Raw genomic sequence first — 21,391 nt, 5'->3', positions numbered from 1 at the left:
CAAATTGCGATTTATCACCCACCCACCCCGGTCGACATCTATTTGAAGACAACAGAGTAGCGCTACGCGCATATGAAGGAAAATATTGTCAATAATGAATATTCAAATAAAATAAAATCTAAATATCATAAAAACGAATGATATTCGACCATTGTCGCGTTACAACTTGCATTTAGCTTATCGTAACTTCCACTCCGTAAACTACCAAGGGAGTTTTAAAATCGTAGATTTTGAGATTGTATTAGTTACATTAATATTTTTATCGATTTGCTGAACTTGGAAATAATTTTCTGCGCTTTGGTAGGATGATCATCACGCAATATCTATTTGACATAACCATCACTATAATTCAAAAATATGTAGCTTGTCTTGGAGCGACATTACGATATGCCGGCCTCCAACACGCATTAAACTTCATGAAATTTGGTTATCTCTGATAAAAGAATAGACAGACACCCTCATCTTGGCTAATGAATCTGATGTGTGGCCCACAGATTGGCGGGAAAAATGAACATTTGGTCCGCTGTACCAAAATGATTGTAGTGATGCAAATTTATATTCTTCTATAGATATATTCTAATGCAGTGGTTTCGAACCGGTGGGTAATTCAGGGTTTTCCGGTCGGGTATGGACCCACTTGTTAGATAAAATCATATATTAACCTCGTTTATTTCACGTGTGTGTGAAATGCCGATCGTTTCTCTAATATTTAGGCCTATTAGCTCATTTGCAATTCAGCAATTCGTATTATCAGTGCCTCCAATTAACGACAATCGACTGGGCACTGGACAGCTGCACACGAACTCCCGCATATACGTTGTTGTTTAGTCGCATGCGAAATGGTGTGACTGAAATCCCCTGACTCGTTATAATAAGAGTTCATATGAATGTGAATTGTGTAGCCTATTCAGGGAGATCGGGGACTCGCTAATTTATAGCATAGCCGGACTCGTTACAGAGGAATTGACATAGACCTATTTCTTTTTGAGTTATGTAGCGTGCGAAAGTGTAGCTTATGGCGGCTTCTATCCAACAGCAGGAAAGTTTATCTGGCCCCGCATGCATTGTTTGCCATTGCCACGGTGTAAATTTCATTTTCCATTGATGCTACCTCCTACCTCGCTACATTTGGAAATATTTCAAACCCTCCCTATTTTTCTGTCGGCTTCACATGCATTTGACGGAGGCGCAACATTGCGTTTACGGTTACCAGTTCACTGCTTATTCATTGCATTTCGTGCTGTTCGATTTTGGGGTCCCAACTTTCACCAATAGCAAGTCTTTACAAATCTAACCAAATTTTATTGGAGGGAGCCATTTTAAAGGGGGGGGGGTATAGATTTCAGTTTGTGGGGAATAAAGAAAAAATGTTGGGAACCAATCTTCTAATTTCACAATACCTTTGGTTTATGTAATCTTGTAGATGATGTTATTTCTAGCAGTCCGTTACCGCATTACATTTACAGGTCATGACTCATGGGATTCTGTTGTGATTTCCAAATAATCCCGTGTGTAGGCCTAAATATTGGACGTCCCGTCTTCGATAATTAGGCAACATACATTGCGGACGACATATGATATAACAAAACTGGGGATATCATTGATGCATCAGGGCTGTTTAAATGGATAATTTCATCCAATATAATTAGAGTAAAAACGCCGCAACATTTCCACATATCAAAAATAGAATATCTCTTGAGAGGTTGGGCAAGTTGCGAAAGTATGGAAAAAGTATCAAATATGGTATGGAGGAATGTTGCTATGGTATGGAAAATTGTCAAGTAGCCTATGGTATGGAACGATTGGGCGGGTATGGAGTATGGAAAATTCCCATTCCATTCCATATCATACCATGCCCTGGTTGTAACTGCCTGTATTTATAAATGCTGATACGATTCCAAAGCGAGTCTAGACGTGCGTTATTCGCGCATCGCAGAAGATAGGCATAATTTTGAAATACTGTCCTCCAATCTTCATTGGCGGTGAATTGATATTATGAGTGATGCCTAAATACCTCGTGTCCGACGTCTGATCAATTAGGACCGACCTGTGAATTATGCTCTGCTATGCTAGGGTTACCAATGCTACCATATTTCTAAGACCCAAATTCTGGACACTCTTCAGCGCCCACTAGAGGACTCCAAAATTAGTTTTGAGTACATTGTCTGTTAATATGACGTCACACTAGCAAAGCTTTGCTTATAGACCAGAGGTGGTCACGATCCGGTTCAAGAGTATGTGGCTGTGTGCTGTCTAACCGGGACCAAAACCACATTTTTTCAACCCCTTCTCGCCCAAATTAACAATGATTTTGGGCCCACCATAGGCTAATCGATGAAACTTCAGGGGGGGGGGAGGGGGCTTGCTATATGCATCTGGTCGTCAATTTTTTTTTGAATGAATTCTGTCTATAATATTGGTTCTTCCGCATTACGATATAGTTACATGATCAGAGTTGGCGGTATAGCTGGTGGAGGATAATGACTTCAGAAACACAGGGAGCGTAATTGTACATCGTTAAGTCATGCTCATGACACACCGATAGGATTATGTATCAGTCTTATGCCGGTGCGCCTCACGGAGCTTTATAAACACCCGAAATCCAGTGGTTTCCAACCTTTTATGGTCGCGACTCTATCTGCAATTTGAAAATATTACGTGGGCTAGATCAAAATTTGACGAGCTGAGTTGGTCTCAGTATTTTACAGATAGAATGACATCATAGGACTGATGTCCAAATTATCAATTTGAATGGCATGAATAGCAGTTTGATTGTATACTTGTGTCGTCGCCTCTTTAAAAGTCGGCATCAGTATTTTCGAGATATTGAACTCTTTGATTATTATGTGTCTTGTGTATGCCCGCGGGCAGCTGTATAATGTTTATCCAGACAGACCGATTACTGGCAACATATCGAATGTATTTGCTGTTTATCTCAATAATGTATACGTACAGTCGTACGTTCTTATAGAATTTCAACCTGATAAGCTTGATGGCTTTACGAACGTTCAGTGAAAAACGAATTTCCATATGCTGGACATACAATTTTGAATGTCACAAGTGTGTGTGTTTGTTATCGAAGCAGCGCAAAAGCGTGCGGTTGTCTGGTAGCTGAATGGACACGAGAACTCGCTATGCTCAGACGTGACACATTACGTATTATTAAAAGTTTTCAGTGGCGCTTATCACCTGTTAAATTCTTGTGTGCCACGGACTACAACGCAAACAAATTCAGGAAAATTCATTTAAAAGGCACTCAGATCAATCTACTACTAGGGAGAAGAAATTCATCTACAGCAGGCGATTGGGCGGGCCGGTCTGGACAAAACACCACATTGTGTAAAATGAAGGTCGAGCCTAGTACACTCGTCGCGCAGATATCTGCGATGAAATTGATATTCTGGACATACAATAATAAAATGATACACCGTTTCGTGTACATGACTACGTTCCCAAAGGGGAGAGAAAACACAACCGATTTTGAACAGATGGCTCTTCAGCTTGCTGTGTCCATAGTGATAAGCAAGAGTGTGATGGAATCGAAAGGACGATTGGAGAGCATCGGCGCAGGCAACACATTGCAAATAACGGTAGCATCAGGGCTATGCTTAAAAATATATATTTCTCTATCGTACATTGTCATTTTCTGTGTGTTGTCATTATATGGGAGGGGCTCTTAAAGTATGGGTCGCGACGGCACCAGAGATATCTTCAATATGTCTGTAATATTTGTTGAATCTCTTGTAACAAAACATTCTTCCTGTGACTTGTTTCTACACATCCGAGCTCATTGTGTTGGGTAGGCAGCTATAGCCAAAAGCGACATACGTGCAGGAAAAGTCGATACTACTATATGGCCTGAGCTTGATCATGAAAATGTGCTGACCTTTGTAAAACACGGTTTGGTTTGAATTCGTGATATTGTTTGTCCGACATTGCTTTCTCTGGAAACCCCCGTCGGTGGCCGCTGGGATGCTTTCGTTGGTGTAAGGGTGTGCCACTAGCGGGTGCGGAACTATGAGGCACATTCGAGGCCAGTCCCTTTCGCGATATGACTTATGAAGACGTGAAGTTTCGGCCAACATACGGCTGGGCCAAAGTGCGGTGCAGAAAAGATCGGCAGTGATAAAGCCTCATCGGCCAAAAATGTGATGATATGTCCGCCTTGTCCGGTCGTCGAGATGGCCAGCGCCGAATAATCCCGTCCTTGCAGTCAGAGTAGACAGTAGAACAAATGCTACCCGCAGAGGAAAATATGCACCCCGAATTGAAATCGCCTGTGCTACCTTGTGTACAGCCGTTGTCTGGACCGATAAAGTGACATGATTGGGTCTCGAGATGCCATTAAAGCTGAGATTTCGGTCGCGGTATAAAAAGTTCAAGAATCACTGTTGTATGGGGATATGCAGCTAAAGCTGTTCTCAAACCCCTGCAGGTACTGCAGAATAAAGACACTCGTTCCATTGCTAATAGCCATCAATCATCGACTATGTTTGTGTTTAAAAGAAACTACGCATTACCAAGATCAGGGATATTTACACAACTGAATTATGGCGAAGTGTATTTGATAAGTTTAACCACCTAGTCTCACATGCAGTTTCAATTATTGATGCTCCGAGTTGGCAACTGCATCTGCAATCAACATCTATAAGTATATGCAGAACTGTTAGTAAAGTCGCGGCTATATTCGGTGTATTTGTGCATCCGATCATACAGCAGTATTTCCCCTTGCGTATGGAGGTAAAGGAATGAATCAATGTCTTTCTGTCTCTACTGCAGCAAACGTTTGGAATAATTCTCTGTTTTTTTACTCGGGGAAGTCCCGGGTAGCAGCCGGTGGTACATTTTTGTTCGTCTGAACCAGTGGTTCCCAACCTTTTTTGGTTTCGGAGCCGCATTTCAAACTTCAGAGTACGCATGAAAACACTCGACTAGGCTACTTATAATGAAAATTTAAAGGTAGCTCGCCTACCTCTGGATCTCACCATCCAGCTAATTCAAAAGCATTCACAATGCACATTGCATAAAGCACCAGCACATAGACTTCTATTGATTCTATATCGGCTACTTGAGCATTGATAGACGGATATTGGCGAGTGCTTTACATTGAAATAAACTGAAAATGCATATCACTACTATAACATACTATTATATCGTTATGTTACAGCTCTTCATACATTCCCGCACTTAGTGCACAAGTTTGCGGGGGATTATACGCTGAATAATATTGGAGTTATTGCAATTTATACTTGACTATGAGCCGTTATTTTGATGTTCGTTCGTACAATTGTGTCGAAATTTACTCTTCACAGAGACGATATATGAAGATCTATGACCAGCAGAAATCAAGATATATCCTTGGCTGACGGTTATTCGTCCATGCCGTTGACGCAAGTCTACGAGAATTCTCTTTCCCGGTTTCCAGAAGCAGCCTTTGACGTCTTTAGACATAACTAATATCATATCCCTCATTTTAGCGTTCATATACAGAAATTGACTATACCTATTCATCGAAACAAACAACAACTGTCATTTATTGTATTTTTGTGGCATGTTTAGAGGTCAATCAGAGCCGCAAAACGGCTGCCTTGGAGCCGCGGTTGGATATCACTGGTCTGAACGAATATAGCAGTATTTGTACTTGTATGAGGAGATGACGGAATGAATCACCGTCTTCCGGTTAACTACAGCAGGATTAATGCCTGGTTAACGAGGGGAAGTCCGAGGTAGCTCTCGGTGGAAGCCGGCATTTGGTATTTGTACTCGTCCAATCAAATTGCAGGATTTGGTATTGCAATTTACAGCTAAAAGCTCTATCGTACACGGAAAAGTTTAAAATGAATGTTGTATGGAAAGTGCGAGCAAGCAACCAGGAGTTGAAAAAAGATTTCAAGATGAGCTATGTAGTGGTTCACTGTGTAGTATAAGTAATATGGAGCATACATATTACTGACAATGTGAACGTTCTGCTCACGTTCGTGTCCACTTTCCATGCGAAATTCAATAATGCAGAGCATTAGCACGCAAACCTTATAAGTTCTACACTGCGAACCGTTATTATGAAATCACAGGATTCACACTACGCATTTGCGTTCAAAATGCCTTGAATACCAACTATAGTACTCTTTGAATTACGGTTACCAACATTTTGAAATAGTCGGAAAGTTCGTATCCCGTAGCGCAAGCCCCTTCACTTCGTTTTTTTTCTGTACTTAAGTACTTTTGCGTACTTAACACGCAATTAGATATTGTAATGAAAATTTGTTCAATATTCGAAAAGTCAATGAACTTTCAAAAATGACTAAGAGTTAACAAAAATATAAAGGAGTACAAGTCCACGCGGACACAGCAAAATCGCGACTCGAATCGAGTCATGCCTCGTGTCATTAAAACGTGATATATACCCCTGCTTGTATAACCCTGCAGGCCAGTTTAAAAGTCCAGCATTTCCAAAACCAAAAATCGCAATTGTTGCCCAGAAAAAGCAGCAAAACCTAGGAAGTGCTTCAGATTTTCTATGACGTTCGGTTAAGGGTTATTTCGTCGTAAACGTCGTCATATCCCCAGACCCCAGATGGTATTTTCTTTCACCGGAAGATTGCGAAGCGCCATACGCCTGTCGCACTTTCCAAGTATAGCAATTGATGTTGGCTGCGGTGATTGATCTGAGTCAAGTAAGCAGCCGTTGTTGCGCAATCGTGAGAAATATGGAGACTTGCAATGATGGGGTTTTGCGAAAGAGTCAAGTCGATAAGCAAGTCGTGGGCTGCGTTAGAACGTCTGGTGGAACGCATGCGGCTTGCCAACCGCACTTCGCGCATCCCTGGTTTAAATTCACGAAAATGTTCGGCCGATACTATCGGCCTTGTAACGTAGGACGGCAGAATTTTGTCGCCGAAAAGCACCGTACCCCGCTATCGACTTCATTCCAATGGTACTGCCAAATTTCGAATATTTCTCAAAAGGTGTATATAGCTGTACAAGTGTACGAAGTTAGTCTTACTTAAAAAATCGTCATGCGATATGAAATTGAGTATGGATGTGAAAATCGTCTTAAAGCTGCCCCGCTGAGTGATCAAGAAGGTATAACCCGGGAAGAGGTGATGATGAAGATGATTCTTCAGCTAAATGACAGAATATCAGGATTTGAAACAGATCTACGGGAGACCAAAGAAAAGGCTGAAAAAAAGATCGCGGAATTCGAAAAGAAGATCGAAAAATTAAACAAACAGATTGAGGAACGCGACCGGAAGATTCATGAATTAACGGCAGAAAACGAAGATCAAGCAAAAATTATCAAAGATCTGCAAGCTCAATTCAAGGTTATAATGCGTCATATTTCAAATTCCCGTCACTCTGTAAATGCATATAATATTTAAGGGACTCAGCACTGAGCAGTAACCTAAAATCGCAACATTAAAAACGTTCCAAACTACATCGAGGTAACATTTCCTGATCTAAGCGAGGGTACTTAAGAATTTAGATTCACATAGCTCACTGTGCCTACATCCATGTATGTATATGTAAAAATAGGCGTATATGCTTAAATGTATGTTTATTCAGAATGGTAAATTTTGATTTTACATTCTCTGCATGGCTTATCGGAACTAGCAGAAATCTCGATTAAATTACTTGAAATTTTCGTTTTTTGGGAGTAATATTCGAAAGTGCATTTTCCTTTTCTGTCAACAACAAAGTGTAGCCTGTAACTGCGGAGCAAATTATGCGAAATATACAATATCCTGTTCCTTTAATACAGGGGCGGGCAATTTCTCCGGACGGCGGGCCGGATATAAGAAAATAAGTACTTGGCGGGCCGGATTACTGAATATATATATTAATCGCGTATTTAATGTAAACTTTAGGTTAGAGCATAGAGACTAAAACAATATTATTTAATGAATTTATTAACAATATAGCTGTTGAAGTCAATCAGACATCTGTGGTCGATCAGAGTTGTTAACGAGTTCTTTGAACTCTGGCTGAATGTCGTATGAAGAAACCCTTAGTAGCGACTGCACGTGAACATCAGTTGTATTGGAACGCATCCTTGTCTCGTTAATGTTCATTGTTCATGGTCGAAAACGTATGTACAGTGTACACCCAAACAGAGCAAGTAGTTTCATGACCATCCATCTCAGGTTGGCAAACTTGGATTCATTCTGTGACCCATACAATTCGTCAATACTTTCAGATTAGAATTTCACTTTCAGAGTAAAAATCCTCTGCGGGCCGGATGCGGTACGCGGGCGGTAGGCTATGTTGCCCCTCCCTGATTTATTAGCTACACACATTTGGATAAACATATAGGTGCTTGATTTTATAATGATCGAACTTTCCTTTTGAACCACAGTAGACTACACTACATATCAGTTATACCCATTCACACGTGAATAAACATTTTTAGAATGGCCGAGTACTGACTGAAGAAGAGTTCCGCGAGAAAATGTGGGTGGAAACGGATAGGCACATTCAACTGGACCCTTGGAAAGTCGCCATCGCCGGAGTAGTCGGTGCATTGGGAGGTGTGGGGTCACTAAAAGTTGCAACAGCCGCAGGCTGCAAATTCGCAGCTAGCGGAACTTGGACTTTACTTGGTACGTTTTGCTTGGGAGGCATTCTTGTGGGTCTCGTTGCCTACGGAGGATATCGCTATTATGTGCAATACAATGACAGCAACAAAAAGCATAAATAAATATACTATTGAAAAGACTTGTAGATATGTAGCCTAGATATCGCGATTGGTTTAGGCTAATTCTCATGAAACACGCTCTGCATCTATATTCCTGCTTGGTAGTGTACGACACAAAATTAATTGTTAATGTATTTGATCGTCGTAATTTGCATAAAACTGTATGTCGGTGTTCCATACTCAACTTGTATTCAACGTAATTTTGAAAATATCATTGAGTATTTCTTTCACACGGATATACATTGCATTACCGCAAACCACTTTTCGCATCTTGTGCCAGTCAGAATAGTTCAGACTTTATTAGCAGCAGCTACAGTTTTTTTTATGATCCCTCGTCGGTCCGCATTTATTAATTGCTGAAGCACCACTGCGTCATATCTAGGAAGTGGAAGACTATATAAACCGTTCGTTACTAACCAGTGGCGGCTCGTCCTATAGGGCAACTGGGGCATTGCCCCACCTAAAATTCTGTTCAATAACAATTTAACCATTTATAGACGCACAGCGATCAATATATACCGAGATCACAGCGAAACCCGCGTTCTTCTTGTGCTTTCGCTTGCAAATGCCCATACATAGCGAAGTCTCTGCGAAAATCGAATTCTCTTCTGTGTTTTCGCTTTGTGAATGCCTAGCCGGGGCTTGCCCCGGTAGCGCTCATAACAAGCTTTCACTATCTATTCTCTCAAAGCCGCGCACAATAAAGAAACGGTGATTTACTCTCTCCTATTCGTAAAATGGCCGAGCAAGTGGGGCGACTATGCCTGTTTGCCCCTAAGGTGTGATGTAACAATCGTATCTATCTGAACTCGGTTACCGTAATATGCGTTGAGTCGACCTTTGCTGGTATAGGTCGATTTTGACGGTGTTTCGCACAATGATAATTCTTGAAACTTGGTATGATATGTCGTGAAGGTAGTATTTAGCACTGTTCCAAGTTCCAGGCTTGCTACTTAAAGATAAGGGTAGTTATTTCGTTTCCGAAGTTCAGTGTGTGCTGACTATCATGTACATTGTACAGCAAACAGATTTTACTCAAAAGCCGTTATTGGTCTCTATTGATTTTAACGATGTTCCATACCTAGATCTCTCATGAGCTTTTGCACGTTATGTCTTGATTTTAGTATCGAGCGCGGTGCCAAGTCTTAAAGTTGACACTCATGGATTGAGGCAGTTATTTCGTTTTCGAGGTCGAGTATGGTAGAGATGCGCGCTGATCTGATACTTAGCCTACCTACATCATTGCGGATCTCACGCAAAAGCCGGTGTCTGTCTGTGCTAATCTAGTCGGCGTTCCATAACGAGATCGGTGATGATATTTCCAATGGTATATCTCGGTGATCGCATGAAACAGCTAAGATTCTCGGTTTGCATTCATATATTCACATAATTTTATGTTCGTCAATGTCCATTTCACTGTGAAATTGTGGCCTTCAAATTTTACTCAAACTTCGGTGTTCGTCTGTTTGTATTGATTTTGACAGTGTACCATGCCGGAATGGGTTACGAGATTGCGAATGCTACTTCTCGATGATTTCATGTAACAGTATACTAAGTTTACGGCTTTCATTCATGTATTTATTGATTAATATATTTTCCAACGGCGATTTCGCAGCAGACTTTATAGCAGTGGTTCTCAACCTTTTTGGCTTCGCGGACCCCTTTTGACCGTCACCGACCCTCGCGGACCCCCTCAAGTTTTAGTTACATTTTAGCTATGCTATGGTGCAACCTTCATCTGTCTTGTGGAAATATGAACTGTAGGCCTGTGATAAACAGCAAAACAGTGATTTTTGGTGAAGATATCATCAAACTATTTATGTAGAAATTGGTGGACTTTTACTCTTTCAATGCGGATTTTGCTGCTGTACTTCTTGAAGTACGTGGTCGTGTCTTGAAAATCCGCGTCTTGGTTTTGATATGAACGACGAGTGCCGAAAACCATTTCAGCAAAGATAGATGGAGGCTAATGTAATATTTACGTCTAACGCTTCCGACGATACTTTTGGTGTGATCGCAACATTTATGGTACCAAAATGAAGAAACACATATTTTATGAACATATCACGTCCACCATCTAGCGCAGGGACGGGCAACATACGGACCACGGGCCGTATTCGACCCGCGACGGCATTTTGATCGGCCCGCAGAGAGTTTCTACCCTCACAGTGAAATCCTAGTCTAAAAGTATAGACAAATTTTATGCTCCAGAGAATGGATCCAAGTTTTCCAACCAGAGACTGTCATGAAACGACTTGTTCTGTTCGGGTTAAATATATATTTACGAGCAAACATTTTTGACCATGAAAAATTAAACATTAACAAGACACGGCTGCATACCAATATAACTCGTGATATGAATTTCAGGGTAGGAGCGTAATGCTTTGATAGCAACGAAACACTCCTTGTTCATCAAAAAATCAGCCTTGTCGATAGGGCATCCGCAATAAGAATGCGCCAAATGTGATAGCCGAGCTTTAATAGCAGGTATATCATTGTCCGATTTATGACGAGTGTCAGCCGAAAATATTCGGGTTCATTTCAGTATGAATATACTATTCAATTTTATATTTAAGTAGTGTACCTCCAAGAAGCTGTTCCCTGCATTGGGACAAATTATGGAAATACTTCGGAATTTTTTATTTCTAACGACTGTTCACTAACTTGATGAGACTAACATCTTCAAGTCGAGAAGGTTTCGTGAACATTACGAAGTCACCCTGATTGACGTTACTATCTCCATATTTTTATTTTTTCCACAAGCCTCAACAAAACGTCTCTAAAGAGCAATATGTTTCTATCAGCAGGTTATTGGATAATTGGCAATGAAAATGAATTTCCACGCTACCATAGTCCATGTCAGACGATTATTATGATGCTATGAGTCATGAGGTTTTAGTAGTTGTGGTGCGAAACTGCCTCATGCTTTCTCAAATTAGGAAATAAAATAAAAATTAGGTAATGAACCATTTTAAAAATTTAGAGGTCTCGCGGACCCCCTGAAATTGCTTCGCGGACCCCTAGGGGTCCGCGGACCCCCGGTTGAGAACCGCTGCTTTATAGAGTGTAAGCCGTATGTGTTGCGTCACAATCTCCAGTTTCAAGGCCAAAATGTACTATGTTGTTCCGAGACCGAAGTTCCGAGGCTGCTGTCCTTAGTTCTTCAAAGACCATTCAAATTGATATTCTGGATTCAATATGACAGGCCCAATCTATGAGATAACAATTGCGTATGTGTCCGAAGTCGTTGACCTTTGCAGTTAGGCTTACGCAATCTCTCGAGTTCTAGTCATTGGAATTAGTCTGGTCAAGTCAAGTGCGAACATGAATCGTATTGAATCTTTGCTCCGTACGTAGTTTACGCAGTTGCCTTTAGAGCGAAAATTAGAGGTCTATAAATTGTCCAGTCCGTTGATCCAATCGTACGCCGGGTACCTCCGCTTTGGTTGCCTATCACCTGGTCGTAACTAGGGCTGGGCAAAATCGAGTACCTGAGTGATTCGATTCTGAATCACGTAAAATGCTTCGAGTAATCGAGTATCACTCATTATAACGTCATAGCAGAATATCATTTGTCAAAGTTCAAACATGTACCTTTTAAGCGACCACAAAGAATATAATGCCTGTTATCCATCATATTGAAGATACTTTGTTATTTTTTTTCGACCATAACGATTTCATTGCACTTGGTGACAATATTGTGGGATGATCATGACTTCGTAAATGTGCTATTTCCAGTAAAGTTCGTAGCTTTGCACTTCATGTTTCGTATGCTACGATACGGCCAGTCAAGGTTTCAAGGCTTCAACAGTGAAATTAGCATAAATTCGTTGATAGTTGATAAAATCCTCGTTGATAAATCAACTTTCAGTGGTGAGGACTGTATAATTTCAGTACTCAAAAAAATCGTCTTTTACTACTCGACTCGAATCATTAAAATTAATACTCGATTCAGATTCGAGTACTTGAATCATTGTGCCCACTGCCCAGCCCTAGTTGTAACCACCAGCTCAGTGGTCGTAACACACCAGGATCGTGTACGAAACACTTTCGGACGGGCTTAGAAAAATTAGGGCCTATCGATTTGCGTAATCTCTAACTCTACCATGAAATCATAACGTATGCTACTATAAGGATGACCTGATAATTGATTCGTGGCATAGGGACGATTCTTAGTTCACGTACATTTTGTAAAATAATCCTTTGATTCAAAAAATGAATGAAACATTTGTTACGACACTTCAAGTCACGGCTCACCGGCAAACCTCTCGCGGCACCTACGTTCGTTAAAATCACTGTTGTCGGGAAATTTATGTGACCATCATAAAGTTACATTTTTACGTTGGAAAACGCAATTGTGACGTCATGTTGATAAAAGTCGCTCGCAGCCCTTGCCCCACCACCCGATATTGTCACGAGCCGCCACTGTTACTAACTAACTCAATTTTGATCTACATACACGCATCTATAGTAGATCATATCAGGGTGGTAACCAACCAATGTTCCCTTTAATTTTTCATGAGTCTACGCAAACACACCAACTCACTGCGTGCTGGTCCTTTGGACAACTGTGAGCAAGACGAGCGTGTATCCATCCATTCATGTCGCAAACACTTCAACATATACATTTCTTTTTTATTATGTGACACAAGATAATCCCATTATAAGCGAGGAATGTGAAGGATCCCGTGCTCTAAATAAAACAAATTGAAGATAAAATTGGTAAAATATATTTTGGTATCAGTCATTCCCTTCAGAAAGACACCGTATCCGAACTGTGACTATACAGTAACACACGTGATATCTCTGTAGTGTTGAGGTTACGCGACGTCACACGCCCATGTTTCTTAGCCAGGGCCGTAATTGCACCACCTCCCTCAGCTCTACCAGAAAATCTGATCACGTGGACTGGGAGATGGTGAAAATTTATTAGCATCCAACCAATAATATAGATATCATGCAAACCTATGAAAATTTCTCACCTTTCACACGAAGGTTTGGTGTATGATCATATGTGGGCCTAAGACCAATTTTTTTTGGAAGGGGGAGGGGGCCGGGCGGACGAAGTAGGCTACTGATTCGGTCCTGTTTTTAACGATTGGTAAAGTTTTTAGATACTCCTGACGGGCCCTGTACTCATTACTATCAAGATGTACAGTCGAAATCAAAGATACAATTATTCATGCGTTCAGCTCAGTTTATTGTTAAAATATCATTATTTCAAAACACCAGAAGACTGCGATACAATGAGAAGATAGGAAGGTGTCGAAACGACTAGGATTAGTATTTGAAATCAGACACCCACTTGGGCTTAGGTGATGTAAAGAGAAGACATGTACAATACATACTTGTTTGTTTGTTTGTTTTGGGTTATTCATGGTGTTTGTCGACTACTATGGTCATTTACAGCAGGCCGATATACTTCTTATTTTCCGTAACTGCCGACTTATAGCACGGCCCACCTCTAGGCTTTTGTAAGACACCGCTGACGCGGATGAGGTGGCGAGGAGGAGCCTAGGTAAACCTCCAACAATTAGGTATCGGAATTCGGAAGTCGACCTCGGTCGGACTCGAACCTGCACCCATTGGTGTTGCAGCCGCGGATTATACCACTGCGCTATCTCGCATACATACTGATTGAAAAGTAAAGAGGTAAATACGGAAGGACAAGCGACAAATTGAGGTGGCATGTGACGGCAGGCGAGATCGATATGACAGGCTGTGGTCCGGTAAAGTAAAGTTCTGACTGGTATTCATTCAGTAGAAATTGCTTGTAGTTCGACTTGAATGTGGACACTGGTCATGCTCGACGACTGATGGATTGCGCACTGCGGATTGCGTAACTGAAGCAAGTGCAATATGAGTGTATTGTATATGTATAACCTTATCGCTATAATAGGGTTACCATACGTCCTCATTTAGGAGTATTTGTCCTCCATTTTCAGGTTTCTGAAAATGTCCTTCGAGGACGCCTAAATGTCCTCCTTTCTGGGAATAAGTCGACCTTTACAGCTTTTAGAGCTAAGATAGTGCATAGATCGGAGTGGAAATGGCATAAGTGACGCTAAACGGGAAATTCGTGGTTCGAACGAAAGTAACAACCTTTTTTTAGTCAACCAACCACAAAGTCGGGGAAAATTTACCATTTTTTCCGGATTTTACTCCGGTATTCTAAGTTTGAATATTCTGAAAAAGTGTCCTCCTTTCCCGATTCCAAGATATGGTAACCCTACGATATAAATCCGCTTTTTGCCAAATACGCAACTAGTTGAATCCAATGTTGGTGCGCTTTGTCACCACTCTGTTCAGCAGCGATCAACTTTATTGTAATATAGAAGGTTTCTATTCCCACTAATCGAAAAAAATCCACTTCCACTGATAATCCAGTCTTGTATCAACATTTGATAATGTAATTTACCGCCGTGCATGTCTCGTGTGAGTAACGAATTGAACTAGTACGCACCATCAAGTGACATTGTGCAACAATTAGGTAAGACGAGTGTATCAAGCAGATAACAATAATAAATTAATGGCCAAAACATATGGTTAGAAACGCGAAAGCGCGCATCCAACCAGTTGTCCGTCTCTTGCATCCAACACGATGGGGTTCTGCTGTCGCATTGATTAACTGCCATTGTCTGCTGATTATAACGGCTGAATTCTTGCATGTCGAGATCAACGTTCGCAAAGTCACGAATGCGCAGCAATGAATTGCAATTCACAGGCATACAGATACCAGTGTTGGGATGACTCATAACTTGACTCGAGTCAGACTCGAGTCACGTTTTTCGTATGACTTGACTTGACTCGAGTCACTTTGCTAAAATGACTTGACTTGACTTGCCTCGGCGCATCAGAAATGCGGATTGACTCGTGACTCGGAGCAAAATTCACGAGTCAATTTCAAGTCATCAAGTAATCAGGGTCGATAAAAATCACAGTTACTTGCATATGTTCGAATCCGTATTGTTCGCGAAACGCTGGTATAAACCGTGAGAGCAACCAATCATTCGATGATCGAGCGTTTTACTGAGCCTCCGTTGATCTCTCACAAATACATTGACCGCAAACGAAGTGATCGAACCTTACAACTTACGTTGTCGTAAACTAGTATAGTAAAGTAATTTAATAGCAAAATGTCTAGTTCTGTTCTCTGTTACCTTAATCAAACCTCTTGTTTTATTGAAATTGAATTCGAATATAGTTTTTATAGTCCTCAACCGTTGTCGAATGCTCGATTCGTATCCTATCAATTTATAAAGGGGTAATATATTGCATCTTACCAATTCGTCTAGCTCTATTGTCTATTTTGGCTGGTAACTATAAACTGAGGCTATGCAATTACTTATGTAGCTTAGTGATACAGCGAATTCTTGCGTTGTATATATTTAAATCTATATTCGTTCGTCGGTTCAAAATCAATGAACATTTAATCTGTATTTCAGACAACTAGCATAATGCAATGACGTAATCATGCCTCATACTTCAAAAAGGCAACTTGACTTGAATTGCGACTTGACTCGTGACTTGACTTGACTTGACTGGACTCGACTTGACTTGAGTCACCTTCAAAAATCGAGTGACTTTACTTGACTCGAGTCATCTTCGAAAATCGATTGACATGACTTGACTCGTGTCAAAATGTGCAATGACTCGAAATGACTCGTGACTCGAAGGTAGTGACTTGATTCCAACACTGACAGATACACAATAGCAGAGTCCAATTAAAAAGACTGGCACATCAATCGCTCACGAAATATTTCGAAAACGGGAATGCGACGCTTATGCGTGTCAATACAACTTAATTTAGAGAAGAATCACGTGTATTTGGTCGTTAGATCGAAAGAGTAGATGGTATTCCTCAGCACACTCCGAGTCGAAGTCGACGTCTGTAACGAGATCGCGTCGCTTCAACATACGTACAGTACATACTGGAAATAATCTAAAGCAAGTCGTCATCACAGTTCAAATTGGATTTATGATTCTGATACCACCAAGACCGTTATAGGACTTCGTCAGCCCCCTAAAAGGTCGTGAGTCCCCCATAGGGTGATACACCAAACTTCTGGGGGGGGGTTCCTTTGCGTTGTACCTTTTCGCATCCAAATTTCTCTTGTTATCCGTGGTCAGCGCGCTATTATTGTATAGCCGCGCAGAGCTCGAACTAAATGTAAATTGAAGGTTGGATTCGGTCATTGATATTGCTAACTGCAGATATTACTATCAAATTTTAACTCTCAGTTCAGGTGGTCAGACATACCGTTAGAGCTGACGGAAGTGGTGTCTTTGAATATTTGGGGCCCGTAATTAATACGTAAAATCGATGATAATAATTACTTTTTTGTGTGTTTGGTGACCTCCCGTCTGCTATAAAGTCTAAAGATTTGAGAATCGCTTGATTGTACCCGACGTAAATAACTTCTTCCGTGTGACGCACACGACACCTAGATGGCATTTCTTTACCAAGTGGCGTTTGTATTCTGGGGCTCAAGTTTCCAGGCATTTAGGCGCCTTTGAACAATGAGAAATTCTATATATGTATATATCGGTTTCGGCCAACATGATGCGGCCTTTTCGGTCATGGTTTCCTCCCCGACGTCTCAGTGTGCCGTGAAGAGGTAATGGCCGACGCCGAAATGTCCATCTCAATATATTCTTCTTCTTGGGGAAAGACACCCATATTCATATCAAGACAGCTACCGACGTCGAATCATGCGAGGCGCGATGAAAATTAGAAAATTGCTGTATAAAAATCCAAAAATACTATGTATTTTGTATTCATCATCCTTTACTATTATTTGTATCAAATCAATACACCGCACTATTGAGATATAATGAATAGATAGGAGATGGCCGAAACGACTTGAAGTAGTCTTTTAATCAGACACCCACATTGACCCACAGCATGTAAATAAGAGGCATGCACACTGGATAAAAAGATAACATGTGTTGATTCACGAAATAATTTGGGTCTCCCCGATGTATAGGCCTACTAATTTTATGTTTTGTCTCAATCATATACAATATACAATATACATTTGGTCCCCCCGATGTATAGGCCTACTCATTTTATGTTTTGTCTCAATAATGTACAATATACATATATGCTCTTGTAGAATTATAACTTGATGACTTTGATTGCTTGATGAAAGTAAACTGAAAATAGAACTTCCATATTTGCTGAGAATACGATTATGGGTATCACAAGTTTCTTTCGCTGCATCGCATGCGGTCTTTGTAGTGAAAACTTGTATGTATTTCTAAATGCTACGAGAAAATAGCGAGCTTAGTCGAGTGTCCTTCGCGCATCGCACAAAATAATATAATTCGGAAATAATGTCCTCCAAACCTATATTTTCAATTGTCAATGTCAATCTACTATGACGTCACAATTGAATATTCGTGACGACATTGCTTGGAAAAAAAAAACAATAAAAACAAGTTTTGAACAATGGCCTTGTTTAAAACGTATTTGTTTTAAATTGATTACCGTGGTAAAAGTAGCTATATACCGTTTTACTAAATTGCAAGTTGAAGTGTCCGTTTCCAATATATGTCGAAACCACTTGAAATGGAATTAGAAAATGAAGATTTGAAAAGTACTTGAGTAAGTAGGTTTAAAAGGTAGATTGCTCGTGCCGTCGCATAATTTTAGGAGTGAATAGAAGATGGATACTTTCACAATTACATGGTTTGTTTGTTTGTTTTATTCACAACATTGGCGCTTATCGCATATACGGTTATTTGCGCCCAGCACATGAATTGCATGAACACAAGGTCTTTTGCGTTCTTGCTTCGTTTTTCTGGTCTTTAGCTGCCAAACTTTCCAGAGTTCGGCTCTCTCTTCTTCTGGGCTTTTCGAGGCGCTGTATTTACAGCGGGATCGGCGATGAGGAGCCCAGATAAACCTCCGACACATAGAATCATGGCAGAGCCGAGGCTCGAACCATCAACCATCGATGTCGTGACTGCAGTGTTTAACCAACTGCGCCACTCGCTTCCCACAATTACATGGTGCACCTTCGCGACTAACGCAGAAGGCCTAATGACACTGAAAGTTTATGCAATTATCGAAAGTATATTTTGTTACCGCCATACAGGAGGATTATCACAGGGTTGTAACCAAGTCACAAGGCACCGAGTCACAAGTCAATCTCACTTTTATAGTTTTGACTCGAGTCAGGTCGAGTCATTTTCAATTCACCACCGAGTCAAGTCCGAGTCCAAGTCAGCTAAAAGAGGGTCGAGTCCGAGTCACGGTACTATGACTCGAGTCGAGTCCAAGTCATTGTGTTGACCGCTCAGTTACCTGTCAAAATCTTGTAAAACCGAGTTTTATAACTTTGTTTCGTGATATCGAAGGGTTCGCATTTACAATATACTAACTTTCCTCACTTTTAGCAGTTTTTGGTCGCATTTCCAAGTAATAGACGAAATCCCAATAGTGCGGTACCTTTACTATTCTTCGAAATTACAATGAAATATTGGTCTTGGCCGTCTGCCTCTCAAGTCATATGACTTGGCTCGAGTCATGCGCAATGACTCGAATCGAAGTCGAGTCGAGTCATTTCTGTATTTTGAGAAAATGACTCGAGTCAAGTCGAGTCATCAAAAAATCGTGACTCGAGTCAGACTCGAGTCGAGTCATGACTCGAGTCGTTACAACCCTGGATTATCAAGTCATCTCCTTGCCATGTGATCCGCGTAAGGGATTGTTACTAGAGCTTCGAACCAAATTGGTGCGTGCTACAATACGGCGGATCAGGAATCATATAAGGAACGTCGGCCTAGTGTAAAATGACCATTGGCTATAGTTGTAGAAACAACAACAACATCAACCCTAGGGATGGTGTGAACCTCTGAAAGGTTCAGGTTCGTGCGAACGCGAACCTTTTTGAAAGGTTCTGTGTGAACGCGAACGTGAGCCTCATGACTTTCACGTGAAGTCATAATGCTAATTCCAACCCTACATTTAAGTGATGTGATCTATATTAATGTACACGATACCTAGCGACGACTCGGGCCACATAATGCCACAATGCTGGGAGGAATGAAATGATATAATAATTCCATAAAATCAATATCTTCCGTCGCTTTGCCAACGATTTCGACGAGGACGTACAAGGCAATATAAGCATACGACTTCACGGTCTAGCCCAGACCGGACAATGTATTCGGCGTCTGAGTGTTGCTACTTTGATATTAAGCAAAGTGTGAAACGGGTTTTACCCCATTAACAAGTTATACAGAAGTAGCCAACACCCCAATCGCACCGATTTGGATTTTATGATACAATAAACCTATGTAATCGAGACGGACCCGTACGCTTGCTAGATTTTTTACATCAGACAACGATATCAATTTCATTGATTGGTTGAATAAGCATCATTCGCTGACCACCTATACATGTAGCGTATTTCGCTCTTGATGTTGTGTGATTGCGAGTCAAGCTCACAGCTATCTGAATATTCCCAAACAGAAAGCTGGATATTCCGAGCAAACTTTTGTAACAATCCAGGTAAAATTTTTGAGATTGTCAAGGTGCATGCTCGTTTAGTGTGGATTTTTGATGCTGCCAGCGCCATTCATAGAGTGGCCCGCAGTTGAAATGCAGTAAATTTCAACCAAAGATGTTATAATGAAGTGAAAATTGTAATATATGAAAACGGTTCACAGTGCAGAACCTACCAAGGTTCGTTTGTGAACGTGAACCTCTAAATTTCCGAGGTTCACACACAGAACGCGAACGTGAACCTCACGTTCACATGATCCCTAAACAACCCCCATATCGGACATGCCGGACCCCGCGGTAATGTTATCTACGGTAGAATGGTATGAGAATCGCGAGTATAGGCATATGTAAAACCAGGTACAATATAGGATGATAAATGTCTATTGAAATTGAAATACCGGATTAAGTGGTTTCATAACATTGCATCACGTCAACATTCACAAAACGTTAACTGGCTATAACCTATATAATATCCATGGGGAAAATCGGTTCAGGCTGCTGTAACCATGCAATGAATGTCCTTAACGTCCTTCCAATTATTTTAGCTATAGGGGAAAGAAAATCGAACAGGAGATTGGTATCGCCTTTGATTTTTATTACTCACTTTATGATGTAGTTTCCGAAAAGAGAGTATTTGATTTTATTAAGTTCCATTGTATCGATAGTCATGCCGTTATGAAATAACTCGTTTATGACATTTACGATTTCAATGGAACGCGTGCAGTGTTTTCTTCAAATGTATAGATGTGCAAGGGTAAACTATGATATAAAATGTGACATTTCGACAGCTGTGCACCTTGGCTACGCACAGTTGCATTTTAATATGCTTTATCACGGGGCTTCACACCCTACATATAGGTCATTGACCTGTGATACAGTTTGTTCGGCCATTGCAAGGAAATGGAAATTTCGAGTATAACACCTGGAATACTAACGTATTTATTTTACGTGCATTGTGGCTGCCAAATGACTACCTGATTTCAGCAGATTTCGAAGTTAGTTCATTGTCGCGTATATTGTGTATTGATTTGATGAGAAGGGCTCGGCGTTCGAACGCAATTAATTTGTTCCTGTACAAAGTCAGAGTGATTGACTAAAAATTGATAGATGTATACAGGACTGGGACTCTCAATGTTCTTGTGACTATACTTGACTTCAAAATCGACATTGGCATGCCTTGCAATACT

The 21,391-nt window shown here is 40.8% G+C and overlaps 1 protein-coding gene across 1 annotated transcript; it reads left to right on the top strand.

Annotated features, from left to right (window-relative positions):
• Positions 1–6,331: 6,331 nt before the first annotated feature.
• Positions 6,332–8,949, top strand: LOC145437393 (uncharacterized). Its single transcript, XM_080314608.1, has 2 exons — positions 6,332–7,322; positions 8,408–8,949. Exons 1-2 carry the CDS (start codon positions 7,017–7,019, stop codon positions 8,693–8,695), a joined length of 594 nt encoding a protein of 197 aa, XP_080170734.1. The 5' UTR covers positions 6,332–7,016; the 3' UTR covers positions 8,696–8,949.
• The last annotated feature ends 12,442 nt before the right edge of the window (positions 8,950–21,391 follow it).

The sequence above is a fragment of the Botryllus schlosseri genome, chromosome 4 (genome assembly GCF_051294905.1).
Source record: "Botryllus schlosseri isolate E-star chromosome 4, Bs_hap1, whole genome shotgun sequence".
In the NCBI taxonomy this organism is placed as follows: Eukaryota; Metazoa; Chordata; class Ascidiacea; order Stolidobranchia; family Styelidae; genus Botryllus; species Botryllus schlosseri.
This window is presented reverse-complemented; position numbering and strand designations above follow the sequence as displayed.